The sequence below is a fragment of the Chionomys nivalis genome, chromosome 5, assembly GCF_950005125.1.
Source record: "Chionomys nivalis chromosome 5, mChiNiv1.1, whole genome shotgun sequence".
Classification (NCBI taxonomy): Eukaryota; Metazoa; Chordata; class Mammalia; order Rodentia; family Cricetidae; genus Chionomys; species Chionomys nivalis.
In genome coordinates this window covers 21713242-21728446 of record NC_080090.1, presented here as the reverse complement: position 1 = coordinate 21728446, position 15205 = coordinate 21713242, and the positions used below count along the sequence as shown (strand labels likewise).

The 15205-nt window shown below is 49.3% G+C and overlaps 1 protein-coding gene across 7 annotated transcripts; it reads right to left on the bottom strand.

Annotated features, from left to right (window-relative positions):
* Positions 1-1183: 1183 nt before the first annotated feature.
* On the bottom strand, positions 1184-8445 carry Kcnj9 (potassium inwardly rectifying channel subfamily J member 9). Of its 7 annotated transcripts, none has more exons than XM_057770750.1 (5): positions 8289-8445; positions 7852-8007; positions 7194-7293; positions 5134-6010; positions 1184-2614 (listed from the first exon to the last, which is right to left on the bottom strand). In XM_057770750.1, the coding sequence occupies exons 4-5, from the start codon at positions 5981-5983 to the stop codon at positions 2283-2285; spliced, it is 1182 nt and encodes a 393-aa protein (XP_057626733.1). In that variant the 5' UTR covers positions 5984-6010; positions 7194-7293; positions 7852-8007; positions 8289-8445; the 3' UTR covers positions 1184-2282. The 7 variants fall into 7 exon arrangements, with proteins under 7 accessions (XP_057626733.1, XP_057626738.1, XP_057626734.1 ...); XM_057770755.1 differs by having other exon boundaries at positions 5134-6001; XM_057770751.1 differs by lacking the exon at positions 7852-8007 and having other exon boundaries at positions 7194-7323.
* Between the last annotated feature and the right edge of the window lie 6760 nt (positions 8446-15205).

Here is a 15205-nt window from a genome sequence, read left to right as displayed (position 1 = left end):
GTGCCCTGAGTGGTTGCATCTCAGTGACTTCCAGGAGCAGCTTCGATGTCCCCATTCCAGTGCTTTGTATGAGGGTGCCAAGCACCCCACCCCTCTTTCGCAGACTCCCCCTTTCCCCCTGAATCCAAACCCCGGCCCCTCCCTGTGCTCTAGTTCAGTATGTGCATGGGGCTCCAGCAGGCCCATGCTCACGGACCTCATTTTTTAGAGTGACCCAGGTGGTCCTGAAACCCGGGTCCAGTGTTCGACTGAAGGGGAGAGGCAAGAGCTTGCGTCCTCTGAGTGGACCAGGGCTCAGACGGGCACTGGGAGGGAGGCACAGTGCCCCATTAGATGTTGATCTCTTAGCCTGGCACAGAACAGCAGACCTTTATTCAAGGGCAGGAGTGGGTGCAGCCAGGGCCAAGGTTTGAACCGGCCCCATCAGAGGCCATGTCCACCTGGGCTACACTGAGCTCCGGGGGCGAGCCTCCAGTCCCTTGAGGATCTTCTGCTCCTCAACTTGCCATTGTTCTCCCCTGACCAGCCCAAGATGACTGGGGACAAGGGCAGGATGCAGTGGAGGTGGGATGGGAGTATGTCTCTCCAGGGTTCCCTGCCCTGGCAGGACAGATGGCAGGCAGCAGATACCCACAAGTATAAGCTCGGTCTTCTACCCTAGTCCATCTTGCCTTGTCCTGTTAGAGAGTCAGTCGGCCGTTTGTGGTGAAGCCCATTCAGCTTTGGCTCCCCACTGCCTCCCCAGGAGTCCCCGAAAAGGCCTTCTTTCTGTTCCCACCCGTCTCTGTGGCCCTCTCCTCTTTCCAGATGCCACCTCGGTATCACTGGCAAGTTACCACTGACGCTTCAGTTCTTGGACTCAAAGTTAAGCTCTTCAGCCTGGACCTGGGTCCCTCTCCCTGACATTTCCTTTCTCCTTTCTACTGTTCTTAAGGGTCCTCGACTTCTCAGCTCCTGCAGCTTCTCCTCTGCTTGGTTTCCTCATCCAAGTATAGTGCCAGCACGATCTGGGAAACCTGTTAGATCTGGGAACTAGTTAGATGTGCAGATTTTCTGGTTTCCATCCCGGACCTACAGAGTCAGAATGTTGGGAGTGGGACCCAGCAATCTGTTTTAACAAGCCCTCCAGGCGAGTGATGCAAAGCTCCATAACTGCTGGGCTCCCCCCCCTCCCCCCCCCCCCGCACCTTGCTCAATCCTTAGCTTCTGGGTTGCTAATGCCCTCTCACTTCTGACTCTGAAGAGCTTGTGTGGGCTCCTAGAGTGAGCCACACGTCCTTCAGTTGCTGTGGGGGTATTTCTGACCTCCACTTGTACTGTGTTCCCGTGTTAGGACCAGGTCTTTGAATGTCACACCTGATACCTAATCACTATTTCAAATGATCCCCTGTCTCTGTGCCTCAAGGATAAACTACTTTCTCCAGGGCTCAGGCTTCCCTCATAAAACCGCTTATTAAGTCTCCCTTGGTCTTTCTTCCCCCTCAGAGTCTCTCTGCTTTCTTGTTTCTATAGCAGTACCTACCTGCAAGGTTTCACTCCGCTGCCTCAAAAAACCACTGCTGTCCTCAGTCTCTCCTGGTCCTGCTCCAGGGCCGCTGCTCAGCATCTACCCCATGAGGGTTAAGGCTGTGGACACCTTTCTGAGCCTATCACAGCGGGATAGTGAATCTGGATAGGGTCACATCTATACCCTGCTCCACACGCTTTCCTCTGTCTCAATGGTGGCCACTTTGTCTAGACAGGTGTGTCACACACAAGGAAGCCAGCTGAGGAGGTGAGTGGGGGCAGCAATTGGTCTGACACTCTACTCCCTAAACCATGTCCCATGGTTTAACCATGTCCCCTGATTTGAGGTTGCCTCTGTCTGGAAGAATAGGGTACTGGTAGGTTTTGCACAAAGGTGTGCTGCAGATTAAGGCAGCCCTGGGTTCACCAACTGTAGATCCATAGGACACCCATGCTATCCACTGGCTGCCTCTGTCTGCCTGACCTTCCCATTCAGCCCCATAAGCCCATCCTTCTGTCCATCCATCCATCCATCCACCCACGAATAGATGTGAAGATCAGACAGACAGACCGATAGGTTCTTTCATCCCCACCCTCTCCTCTCTTCAAACCAGGACTTCTTCCTTCCCCACTGGATCCTGGACTCAGTGGGCCTCTCCCAACGTTAGCCATTCCTTGGGACATTGCCTGCCTCTTCTTCTTCCCTCTCCACTCCGCAGCTTCCATGTACCTGTGTCTAGCCCCCTGGTCTGCCACAGGGGTTTGGAGAAAACCATTCACACCTTGGACTCACTCTCCGGGGGTGGTAGGCAGCCATTCTGCTCCTTGTCAGCTCCATCTCCCCCACCTGCCCCTTCCCCAGCCCCCTCTTCCTCCACCTTCTCATCCAGCCTGCTGGGGATGGACCAATAGAGATGGGCATCGAGGCGGGCTGCAGCTTCTGCCAACTCCCGGGCACTACACGAGGGTGTGGGCACCTCAAAGGTCTCATGGAAGCTGGCATAGTCCACCTCATAGAAGCCGTCCTCCAGGGTGAGCACAGATGTGAACCGGTGGCCCCACAGAACTTCATCTACTAGGTAGGAGCTTCGAGCTTGGCATGTCATTCCTGTGGGGAGGAGGAAGAGACATTAATCAAAGGGATCCCAGCCTGAGCCTCCCTCTCCTGCCTCTCACTCCACAGCCCTCTTTCCCTAAGAGTCTTTGGTCAGCTCACTTCTTCATCTGCCAGCCTATATTTCCCCTTTGAGAAGCTCAACCTTAAAACTAACTTCAGGAATCATCTGGTCCAGCTTCCCACTTCCCACAGAGCCTCCTCGCCCGCCCCGCCACTGCTGAGCATTCCCAAGCCTTGGGCAGCTAGCTGAATTGATTACCTACCAGGATGAAAAGTTCACCACCTCATGAGAAGTTCAGTTCTTTGTGGTTTGCATTGATTTGTGTTTATATGCATGGGTGTGCATGCATATGCACCACAGGATGTATGTGGAGGTCAGAGGGCAACTTGTGGGAGTTGGTTCACTCCACAATCTGAGACCCGGGGATCTAACTCAGGTCCTCGGGCCTTTGACCTTAGCTTGCAGGGCCATCTCACTGGCTCTGGGCTGTCTTTTATACAAGCTAAAATCTGTCCCCAGGATCTCTACCCCTTGCATTTCACTCCCTTCCCACCTGACACTCCCTTAGCGTCTGTAAATATAGACCCAGGTTCCCTTAGACCTCTTCCTCAGATTGAACACTCATGACCATTTCCCACTTGATCTGGCTTTCAAGAAGTTTACTGTCTTCGTTGCAAGTCAGAATGGTCACGGAGGACCAGGTAAGGGGCCATCTGAAGTGTGACGACTTTTCCAATTGTGGCCTCCTCGATGCATAAAAGAAAGCTTGCTGCCTCTTGCTTCTGGCCAGGAGGCCCTAGCAAAGTGGCCCATGATTCTATTACATAAATGCCTTTGGAAGCTGCATCACATTGCTACAGCAAGCCTGGGAGCCTGTGGCCAACGAAAACCCCCAGTTCTTTCTCCACCAGAGCCTTTCCATGCTGGGCTTACATAAGTGATTTTTTTTTAAAAGCCTAAATGTAGAATTTTATATTTACTCCCTTTAAATGTCATCGTGTTGGGTTTTTTGGCTCATTATTCTTGCTTTTCAAAAGCAGTTTGAATCCCAAAATACTACCATCCTTCCCTGTTTTATCTCTAGAAAAATCGAACATGCTCCCACCCCCATGTCCTTTACATTGCCCTTCTCAGTCCTTGCCCTGTGTCTGTCCTGCCTTCTCTGCTGGGATTTTGCACCCTTCCCTCAGGGCAGATCATTTTGTTCCTACCTCAGAATCACCCCAAACGAATACCATCTCAGAAACAGAGATGTAAACATCACCAACCCGAGAATGGCTAATCTGGTTCTGTGATATCCCGGGGACACTGACATTCTATGGCAAAGCAGGAATAAGAGGAATCTGTCAAGGTGGGGGAAGGAGAGCCCGCCTCCGCAGGGCCTCTGCAGAGAGAAGGCCCCAGAAGCAGAGATGGGGCTGGGGCTGGGGCTAGGGCTGGGGGGAGTAGGGATGGGTGGGAGGTGGCGGCAAAAGGGAAAAGTCCTTGTAAGAGAACTGCCCAAGATAGTGTCAAAAAGGAGGGACAGCTGGAGAGACGGAGGGAGTAGCAAGGGAAGGGGAAGAGCTAGGACCAGCCTAGTCGGAGTAAAGGAGGAGTGGGGAGTGGATAGAACTGAGTTGGTGATGAAACAGAGGCTTTCCGCCTAGGATCAGGAACGGGTCTCAAGGCCGGCAGCAGGGAGCAAGTCTGTCAGTAGCAGCGCTGTAGCTCCCCCTAGTGGCACTTTGGTTCTTCACTTATATTTTCTTTATCTTCTGCGGCTAGGACCTCTTAAAGGACCTGTTTTTGCTCCGATACTGGTCCCAAGCAAGCTCCTGACAGTGTAGGGCTGAGTGAAGGCCCTGACGTCACAGTTCCTTCTGGAAAGGAACTAGAAGTGGCAACATCAGGGGAAGTTAAGAGTGGCAGATGGGGTAACTGAGGCCGAAGTGAGACGGACCAGTTCTCACCTCTCCACATCTCAGTTTGGAGAATAACTCGGGTCAATCAAATTCCAGGGCTCTGGATCTCTGCACATCCAGAACCTTGCACGGTAACCTTCATGCCAACATCGTACTAGGAAACACTGAAGACAGACTTCCTGTGTTCTATCTAGGCTACACTATTTATTGGCTTGTGACAGTGGGCTATTTATGGGATCTTTCTTTGGGGCTACTCATCCTCTGAAAAGTGAGCACAGTAAAAAAGTAACCTCCAGGGGAACCTTGCTAGGATTAAATGAATTCAGAGATGTAAAGTGCTATTCAAAGTGACATACCTGTAAGGCCAGGGCCTCAAGCTAGCATCATTTCATAGAACTCTTCCAAGCTTTTTCTTGACTCTGCAAAGTCACCCTGTCCATCCCTTTCATTTCCATCCATGCCCCAGCACACCCCCCTCCTCCACCTGTCACCCTATACTCCACTCTCTGTCCATCTTTCTGCATGCTCCTCCTCCCACACCGCACCCCCGTGCTTTTCTTGCTCGAGCCCTGCATCACCGATCCCATCCTCCAGCCTGCCCGCACCCGTGGCCTCCACCATGCCCTCGAGAATGACCACGATCTCGAAGTCGTCCCTCTCGAGGGCGCGGCGTGACGCCTCCCAGAAGGGGCTGGCGGCATCGATCTCGTGGCTGATGACAAGAGGTGAGACGAGGAAGAGGCGGTCGTCCCCGGTGTCGAAGCCCACGCTGAGGTCGGTCTGGTGCAGAGGGATGAACTCGCCCTCGAGCGTCTGGCGCGAGCGGATGAGCTTGGCGCGGATGGAGGCCTCCACGATGTGCGAGGATCGCAGGTCGCCCACGCGGAACATGAGGCAGAGGCGCCCGTCGCGCAGCGACACCACAGCGTGAGAGGAGAAGACCAGCGTGGCGGCCCGCTTGTTGGGCTGCGATATCTTAACGAACATGCATCCCACCATGAAGGCGTTCACCATAGAGCCCAGGATAGCCTGCAGCAGCAGCAGCACGATGCCCTCGGGGCACTGGTCAGTAATGACGCGGTGCCCGTAGCCGATGGTGGTCTCGGTCTCGATGGAGAAGAGGAAGGCAGCCACGAAGCCGTTGAGGTTATTGACGCACGGGGTCCACGCGGTGTCCTCCAGGTGCTCCAGGTCGCCGCGGCCGTAGGCGATGAGCCACCAGATGGCGCCGAAGAAGAGCCAAGTGAGCGCGTAGGCGAGCACGAAGAAGAGCAGGCTGAGGCGCCACTGCAGGTCCACCAGCGTGGTGAACAGGTCGGTCAGGTAGCGGTAGGTCTCCCGCACATTGCCCTGCTGCACGTTGCAGCGCCCGTCCTTCTCCACGTAGCGCTGGCGGCCACGGCGCCTGGGTGGCTCCTCCGACACTGGGGAAAAGGCGGCATTCTCCTGCGCCATGGCGCTGCAACTGGAATCCTGAGGGGACTTAATAAAGGTTTGCCGAGTTGATAGGTCCGCAATGGCGAGTAGCCCCTGAACGAATCACCCCATTCCGCTCTCTTAGCCTCAATTCCCCCTACTTGGTGGCATGGGAACAATCCAGAAGCCCACAAGCTCGGAAAGCTGGGGGCCGGGAGGGCTGGAGAGATAGCTCAAATGGCTCACTGGCTGCTGTTCCAGAGGATCTGGCTTTGATTCCCAGCACCCACATGTGGGTTTACAATCGGTTGTAGTTCCAATCTCTCTCCCTCTTCTGGCCTCTGAGGGTGTCGCATAGATATACATGAAGGCAAAAGACCCATACACATAAAAGAAAAATAAAAGTAAAGGTTAAGAAAAAATTGTACGGATCACACAGGGTAATGATCACGAACTGGGCAGCGCAGTGCCAAGTTCAATGGGTAGGAAGTGTTAGAGATGTCGGTGCCACCAATCTCGATGCCACCACCTCAAGCCGAAGTGTGTAGCACCTCACAGACAAGCCTGGAACAGACTCCTGGGATTCTAAAACGTAAGAAGTGGGTTCCTTGGCAGTTCCTTCTCTATGCAGAGCCCTCCCTGCCATGAGGACTTATACCAGTCTTTCCCTGACCGTTATTCCTTCCTCCCTCCCGGACTCTTCTTCATCATCCTGCCCAAAGGTCACAGAAAGACTATCCCCTCTCTTCTCTTTCTGAATCTCACTCTTTCTACCTCCTCCTCCGTCTTTTCTCTACTCCAGACTTACCAAAGAGAAAGAAATGCCAGCTGTGCACAAAAAGTCTCCAGTGTGCAAAGGTTGAATGTTCCCAACATTAGGAAATTCCCATTGGCAATTCTGACTGCTTAACCGTGGTCACTGATGCTCCGATATCGCCCCCTTTCTCCTGGGCTCTTTCCCAAAGGAGACATGCAGAAAAGGGTTGGCAATAGGAGGCTGGAGGCCATGTGAGATCAACTGCCCACAGCAAGGATAAAGGACGTACCAGGGTTACGCTCGTCTAGTATCTTTCAACTTCTATACTTCCTTAGAAGTAAGAAAAGCACCAAGAGAAACACCAAGCGCCCACATCAACCCCTCCCAGCTTCCTGTCTTGCATTTACTACCCTAACACCAAGCCCACCCACACCAGCCATATGTCCCCAAACCCACATTCCAAGCAAAACCCAGATTCCCAGCAAAACCCACCTGATTTTGTTTCAAATTCTTCCCCCTGAGATGCACTCTGAGATGCCTTCTTCCCTGAGAGACGGATGCCCAGAGTCCTTCCCTAGTTTCTTAGGGTCCCCTAAGAGATATGGACCATATGAACCAAAGTCTGTAGAGTAAGGATTTAGGAGTCATCAACCTTCCTTTCTCTTTTCTGAGATTGGTTATCTCCTCCCATTCCAAGGGAACCTGGGGCGGGGGGGGGGAGAGGCAGGAGGGCTGGGAGGGCAAGGGAGTGCAGGAATGTGACATAAGGTTCACAGATGGCTTAGATGACCAGGTCCTAGGGAGAAACTGCATGGATATGTAACTACAAGCCCTACATCCCAATTTTTAAATTTTGGAGCCAAGCGTCCTGCAGCCAGACCTTTGGAGGATGTTAAAGAAAAGACAGAAGAAGAAACCACAAAGAGGCCTCAGGGCCTCCACACTTATTTTCCATGGGAGTCAGGAGACATAGCCCAGGAACACCTTGGCAATGGCAGATTAGATCTTCCCCTCCCCCCCCTCTCTGCAGGGTGTCCTCTGGAAGTGATCTGTAAGTACTCAGTGCCTCAGGACCCTGGGTCTCTTTCATCCTGGCATTAGTTTTAGGTGGGCTTCTAGGCATTCTTCTTAGGGTCTTAGGTAATCTGACCTCCATTTATGTCCAGGAATGGAGAAGGGCTCCTGGTGTCCGATCATCCCCAAAACGCTGATTGCCCAGGGAACCTTCTGAGCATGTTCTAGCTCTTGCTATCTCGAGGAAGGGTCTCTTTTTCACGGGACAGGAAAGGTGTGCACTGTCCACTACCTAATGAGCAAGGGCTTCATTTCTGCCTCTTCCCTCCAAATAACTACAGTTCTTCCAACCACAGTTCTTAAGCATGCTGTGACCCCTTTCAGTAAGATCCCAGGACCACATGCTGCTTCATGCTCTTTTCCTCCCCCTAGAGAGTGCTGGCCAGTACGGGGGGCCCTTATCTTTTGGAAGGAGGTCTGTCTGGTGAAAACTCCCTCAGGAACCAGCTCCACCCAAGCCCCACTTGCCTTAGAAATCGGGGCCCGAACCCCAAGTCCCACAGCTCAACTCACAGAGCCTGGAGAGGAGAGAAGCCGGCAGCAGAGACCCTTGGGGGTTGGTGCCCATGTCCCTGACACCATGTCCCCCCCACCATAGGTCCCCTCTGAGAGTGGGAACCGCAGACTCCTAAATGTAGCGGCAGCTCAGACTAGGACTTGGTATCTGTGTCATCCCCACTTCCCAGGTTCCCCTGCTCCTCTCCCGTTTCCATGGCAACCAGTCTGGCTACAGCTCCACAGCGTCCCCCTCCCTTTCCCAGTCCTGGGTACCACTCTGGCTGATCCACACGCCATTGCTATTTTTAGCTAAAGTCCCTCCTCTTGGACACTGAGAATCGTCTCCTCACCCCTTTATAGGGAGAAAAGTCGGTGGGGGTGGGGGTGGGGGTGGGGGTGGGGGAGAACCTGGCTGTTCGCCCTTTTCTAAGAAGCTCCTCATTCTGGGAAAATAGAAGCCTGGAGGTGTTGGGAATAAAACGTTTGATTTCAGGGGGTCATCTGAGAGCTCACAGCTCATGCTCCCCCAGAGGGACCACAGGTAAAGGTGCTGCTCTTAGACCAGGCTCACCACTACAGGCTCCATTTTTGAAGAGACTTCTGCTGCAGAAAGCAGCGGTTAGAAGGAAAAGAGGTCTGTGGAGGTAGGGGCTAGAGGCGGGGCCAGAGGTTCTGTCGTTGTCACCCATGCAACACGTGACAGAAGTCCCTTCACGTCGCTAAGCCATAGTTGTTCTTCCTATCTCGGAGTGTGGGTATGGGCACACAGCCCTCTTCTGCCTACTTCACATAGGATACAGACCAAATTAGGCAATGTAAAACAGAAGGGTTTGGAGATGAATTTTGCTAATAGCAAAAAGTTGAGAAAACCCCCAAACGTCCAAAGGAGGGAAAAGTTTAGGCTTGCGCTCATTATCAACAGATTTCTGGGCCCCAAATGCCACACACTGTGCTAGGTAGAGGTGATTATGAAATGAAGAGGTCTCTGCCCAGAAGCAGTTTGTGATGCCGCGGGAAGGAAAGACACAGAATTACATTACACAGAATTACTACTGCATGCTACGGTTGATCCACCGAGCATCAGCACATTTGATGTCCATGAGATAGCTATTTTCTTCTATTTATGGATGAAGAAAATGGAAAATAGCTTATTAAATTCCAGAGTTGGACAGAGATAAGAGCCCCACATCATGTCACTGCCCTCAAGCTTTTCATCTAAAGGACTTGTGATATTTTTGTTAGGTGCTCCCCTCCCCTCAGATTTATTCTCTAGCCCAGGTTGGCTTCAACTTCCGCAGTGTTGGGATTGTAGGCATGCATACAAAAGACTTTTTTTGGAAGGGTAGTTTTAATCTTACAGCAATATAAAAGTTAAGAGAGGAGCCTGGGGAGATGGCTCAGTCAGCAAAGTGCATGCCCTAAGGACCCGAGTCTGGGTCCTCAGCCCCTATGTAAGAAGCAGGACCTGATGGCAAGCACCTGTAATCCTAGCAGCACAAAGATAGAGACAGGAGGATGCTTGGAGCTCACTGGCCAGTCAACTGGTGAATTCCATGTTTAATGAGATATTCTGTCTCAAAAAATAAGATGGAGTGATAAAGGAAGATATCGAATTCTGGCCTCTGTGTGTACACATGTGTATGCACGCACACACACAAAGATGTATACACATACCCATAAATTGAGAGAAAGGCACAAAGAGGTCCCTATGTCTTCTGCCTGGCATATACACAGCCTCTCCCACTGTCAACATCCCCAATGAAATAGTAGCTTGGTTACAATTGAGAAACCTTAATCGGCACAGCATGATCGCCAGTCTCTAGTTCCCACGAGAACTTTCTTGTGGTGTAATTCCTCTTGCTCTAAGTCTGGAGCCGTGTATAACGGCATGTATCTACCATTACAGTGGGTGCTTTCCCCTGCGTTCTGCTTAGTCATCTCATTCTCCCATTAGCCTTTGGCAATCTCTGATTTTTTTTAACCGTTTCCATAGTTCTGCCTTTTCTAGAATATCATGGAGTTGGAATCATACAATATGTAGCTTCTCAAACTGGCTTCTTTCATTTGTATATTTAAGGTTGTTCCATGTCTTTTTATAGATCCATAACTCATTTCATTTTAATACTGAGTAATGGTGTACTGCTAGGATGTACCACAGTTCATTTGTTCATTCACCCCGAAAGACATTTTGCCTCCGGTTTTTGTCAATCACAAATAAAGTTGCTATAAACATCTGTGTGCAGGATTTTTACTTGGAAAAGTTTTCAGCTTTGGGGAGGGTAAATACCAAGGAGTATGTTGCACTATCATATGGGAAGAATATGTTTAGTTTTGCAGGTGACTGCCAAACCGACTTCCAAAGTGACTGTACCATTTCGCAGTCTCACTAGCAACACATTCCTTTTCCTGTTGCTCTACAACCTTGCCAGCGTTGGGTGCCATCAGCACCATGAGCTTTACATCACCACGGAAATGTGATAACTGTAGCATTCAGTAAGTGTAATAGTTTACCGCAGCAGTTGATGTTTATATACGCGAATGTTCATGTAGAGAGCGGTGCTACATAAAAAGTAGAAGAGAAGCTGAAGTTCAAGATCAACCATCATGTTCAAAGCCAGACTCAGTTACACGAAAGCTTACGTTAAAGAAAGAAAGGGGAGAAAGAAAAAAGAGGAAGAAAGGAATAAAGAAAGGGAGAGAGAAAGAAAGAAAGGAGGAAAGAAAAAAGGAAGGAAGGAAGAAAAGGAAATAAAAACATAAAATATCCATACAAGCTGATTATGATTGTATGATAATAACTACAAAATGACTGATTAAAAATTAGGAAATGTGCTAGGCAGTGGTGGCACAATTCCTTTAATCCCAACTCTCAGGAGGCAGAGGCAGGAGGAGCTCTGTAAGTTTGAGGTTAGCCTGGTCTATAAATCGAGTTCCAGGACAGCCTGGACTACACAGAGAAACCCTGTCTTGGAATAAAAAAAGGAAACGTTTTGGAGAAACAAAAATATTTCAATGTTAATTTCCCCTAAGAATTTATTTATTCATCTGCTTATTTATTTGCACTGCTGTAGATGAAACCCAGGGCCTTGTGCATGTTAGGTAAGGCTTGTGCCACAGAAATACATTCCCTTCCTTCAGTCACCAGCCCCAGGGAAATAATTAAAAGCAAAGAATGGTATATAAATTCAAGTTGGTATTATTGCTATCACCAGTATCGTTATGTGCAAGGTGTTTTCTATGCATTCTCCTGAACCTTAACATTGCAGGGACACATCACTAGAAGAGCAGGAATAAGACTGCACGTTAAAAGGCTAGAAGCTTCTGGAATGCACTGAAAAAATATGACTGGTATATGGAGCAATATAAATTTCAGAGGCAATGATGTAAGTTCAAATCCTACTCCATCTGATAGTAGATGTAAGACTGAATTTTTTATTCTTTTTTTCTCTTTCTTTTTTGTTTTCTCTTTCTTCTTCTTCTCCTCCTCCTCCTTCTCCTTCCTCTTCCTCTTTCTTCTCCTCTTCTTTCTTCCTTTCCCCCTTTTCCTTCTTTCTTTTGACAAAGTCTTATTATAAATTCCTGACTGGCCTGGAACTCACTATCTAGTCAAGGCCAGCCTTGAACTGGTAGTTCCTCCTGCTTCTGCCTCTCTAGTTCTGGGATTATACACATGAGTCACCATGCTTAAAAAATGGTAGTTTTCTGTAAATCTAAGAGATGGGAATAGCCATGTATCAGTCACTTTTCATTGCTATGACAGAATAACTAAGCCAACTTAAAAGACGAACAGTTAATTTTGGCTTCCAGTTTCAGAAGTTTCAATGCAGGGTTGTTTTGCTCCATTTTTCTTGGGCCATATGAGACAGAGCATTGTAGTGGGTAGCATGAAAAACAGACCTCATGGAGACTGGAGAGGTGGGCGGTGGGGAGAGAGGAGAGAAGAAGGGGGGAGCAAAAGAAAAAGGAAGAGAGCCAAGAAGAGGGAGGGGAAACTGTTCTTCTAGAGCCGAGGTTCTCAACCTGTGGGTCGTGACTCCTTGGGGTCACATATTATAAATTCTGCATATCGTATGTTTATATTACAATTTGCAACAGTAGAAAATTGCAGCTATGAAGTATAAATAAAATAATGTTCTGGCTGGGGGTCACCACAACACAAGGAACTGTATTAAAGGGTTGAGGATTAGAAGGGTTGAGAACCCCTGTTCAAGAGCAGTCCACTGGTGGCCTATTTCCTCCAGGCAGCCTTCATTTCCTTATAGTCCATTCAGGGTTAGCCAGTCAATGGAGTAAACCATCAACAAAGAGAGCTCCTTTCTCATGATCACCAATACCCGGGGCTTTGGGGAGGGTATTTCATACGGAAACCACAATAAGTAGTACCCATTTCCTGAGGATTGTTTACATAAAGCCTGAGGTATTGTGTTTTCCTTTTTCCCTCTTTCTTCTCCTTGCCACTGCTGCTGTCATCATCATCATCATCATCATCATCATCATCATCATCATCATCTTCGTCCTAGTCCTCACCATCTCAGGGGACTCCTGAGATCCCTGTCCAGCAGGGGCTGTCCTCCTCGGTCCTGGCATCACCCAGTGAGACCTGCAGGGGGCTCTCCTTGTTCACTGACCCCTCTCCAATCCTGTTGGTTGTTTCTTGTTGTTCCAAGTGGAAATATCAGGTTTTTGCCCGAGATTGGCATCAACAGCGCTGTTAAAGCCACAGTCAACATCCCTGTCTCCTGAGTCTGGCCCTGTCACCTGAGCCTGGGGACTGCTAGCTTGCTTTTCTCTGCCCTGCCAAGAGGCTGCTCACATTGGTTCCACTGTGCCAGGCACTCAGAGAGAAGAAACCAAACTCCTGGGCAAGAACGTGTTTGCATAGAGCTGGCCCCTTTTTCTGGAGGGACAGTCACAGAGCTGATAGTGCCTTTCCAGGTGTTGTCAGCCAGCCTGCTGACTCTGTCCTTGCTGTGCTGACAGACGACAATACTCTTTCACCTCTTTCAAGATCCTCCAGGTCCTGGACTTAACTTGTTAACTCTAACCTCAATTCCTTGTTTATCTAGCTTGAACCAAGGCAGGAGAAAAGAAAATCTCACAAGTCACTAGCATACAAAAAAAAAAAGGAAGGTCCTAGACTTTATGGACCAAGAGAAAGAAAGCAGTTCTGCAAGGAATCAAACCTGTTATGTCAGCGGAGTTGTGATAAATGAAAATTGAAAATCAAGGACACTGGGGACAGGAAGGCCACTTCTGCAGCCACACCGCCGGCCTATAAAGAACCTTGGTGCAGAGCTGGGGAGATGTTACTGGGCAAGGTATTTGCGGAGCAAGTTGAGGACCTGGGTTTGGATTCACATCACCTGCTTAGAAGCTGAAATGACAGTATATATCTATAACCCCAGCATCAGCCTCTGACCTCTCCATATGCCTGTACGGTGAGGGCTAACACACACACACACACACACACACACACACACACACACACACACACTTTTTCAAAATGTGAAATAGAAAATCAGCTCTCTCCAAATATCTCAGTTCTTGTGGAGAGCCTAAAGAAGAGGTAGGGTTTGAGTTTCATTGCTGCTGTTTTGAGGTGAGGGTAGAGACATTCCCTTCCTTTCCCCGACAGCTCTGAGTTTGGGTACAAGATGAACGCAATGCAGCCTTCCGCTCTCGCTCACCCAGCTGTGGCCTTTGTTGCCAGCTATGGGGTCAGCCAATCTGGGAAGGCTTCCTTGAACAAGATCATGAGACTTTCTGGGCAAAAGCGTGGAGACGGGGAAGGAAGTATGAAAGGGAAGGCAGGAGATGGTTGAAGATGTGAGTTTAGTGGAACAGGAAGGTCAAGTAAGTCCAAATAACAATTTGTATAAATTAAAAGGGTCTGTGTGTGGCGGCGCATGTGCTTAACCCCAGCAACTGAGAAGCAGTGGCAGGTGGATCTCTGTGGGCTTGGGGCCACCATGGTCTGTATAGTGAGTTCCAGTTCAGTCAGAGAGCATAGTGAGACTTCATGTCTTACTAAATAGGTAAAGGTGGATTTGACCCTAGAAGCATCACACATCAGTTTGTGGGGCTGGCTAGAGATAGACTAGGACTTACACACTAGCATTTAGAGGTGGTCTAGGAGCAACCCTCACTATTTAGATAAGAGGGTCTCAAGAGAAGAATGAGGGTTAAGACTTAGTCTTCCCCATTCCAGGCTTCTGGTGGTTTCTTAATTTCCCGTTCCTTACCTCTCCAGAGTGTATTTGGGTGTTAACAAACTTTCCATCAATGGACCCAATTTCAGAGGTGCTAGATAAGCCTTGTAGTTAAAAACATTTTCCATTCCCCCTCCCTCTCTCTTCCCCTTCTCTATAATAAGACCCTGTCTCAAACAGGACAAATGGAAACAAAATGAGCAAAATCAAATTTACCATGCACAGTAAGTAAACACTCAGAAACATTAATTTGTTAAGCACCCATCACCAGTGGTGCTATTGGGCTTGTAGTGTGTTCCAGGACTTCACTTTGACAAAAGGTTAAATATTAAAAACTGACATGATATGCACAGAGAATATAGTTGCTAATAGAGCATGATTCCTTAAGAATGGAAACCTGATTTAAGCCAGTCTTAAAATGCGAGCATGCCAACACCACTGAAGCTGCTTTTCTCTCAGCCCCCAGCCCTGAGGCCCTAGAATATCTGAGTCTTTTCAACTGCCCAGTTCCACCCCACACTGCCTCACCCTCACTTTGAGCTTCAGCAAATGGCTGCTCTTCCCTCTGTATATGAAAGGGGCTTATCCAGACAGTTTTTCTTCTTTAGGGTATCGGTTTTCTTTCCTGCCCTGTGGTTCTCTCTTTCTACCACAGGAGAACTCTAAGCGTTAAGCAAAGGAGACTGGACTAGTAAGAGGGGCTTTTACTCATTGTGTGTGTGT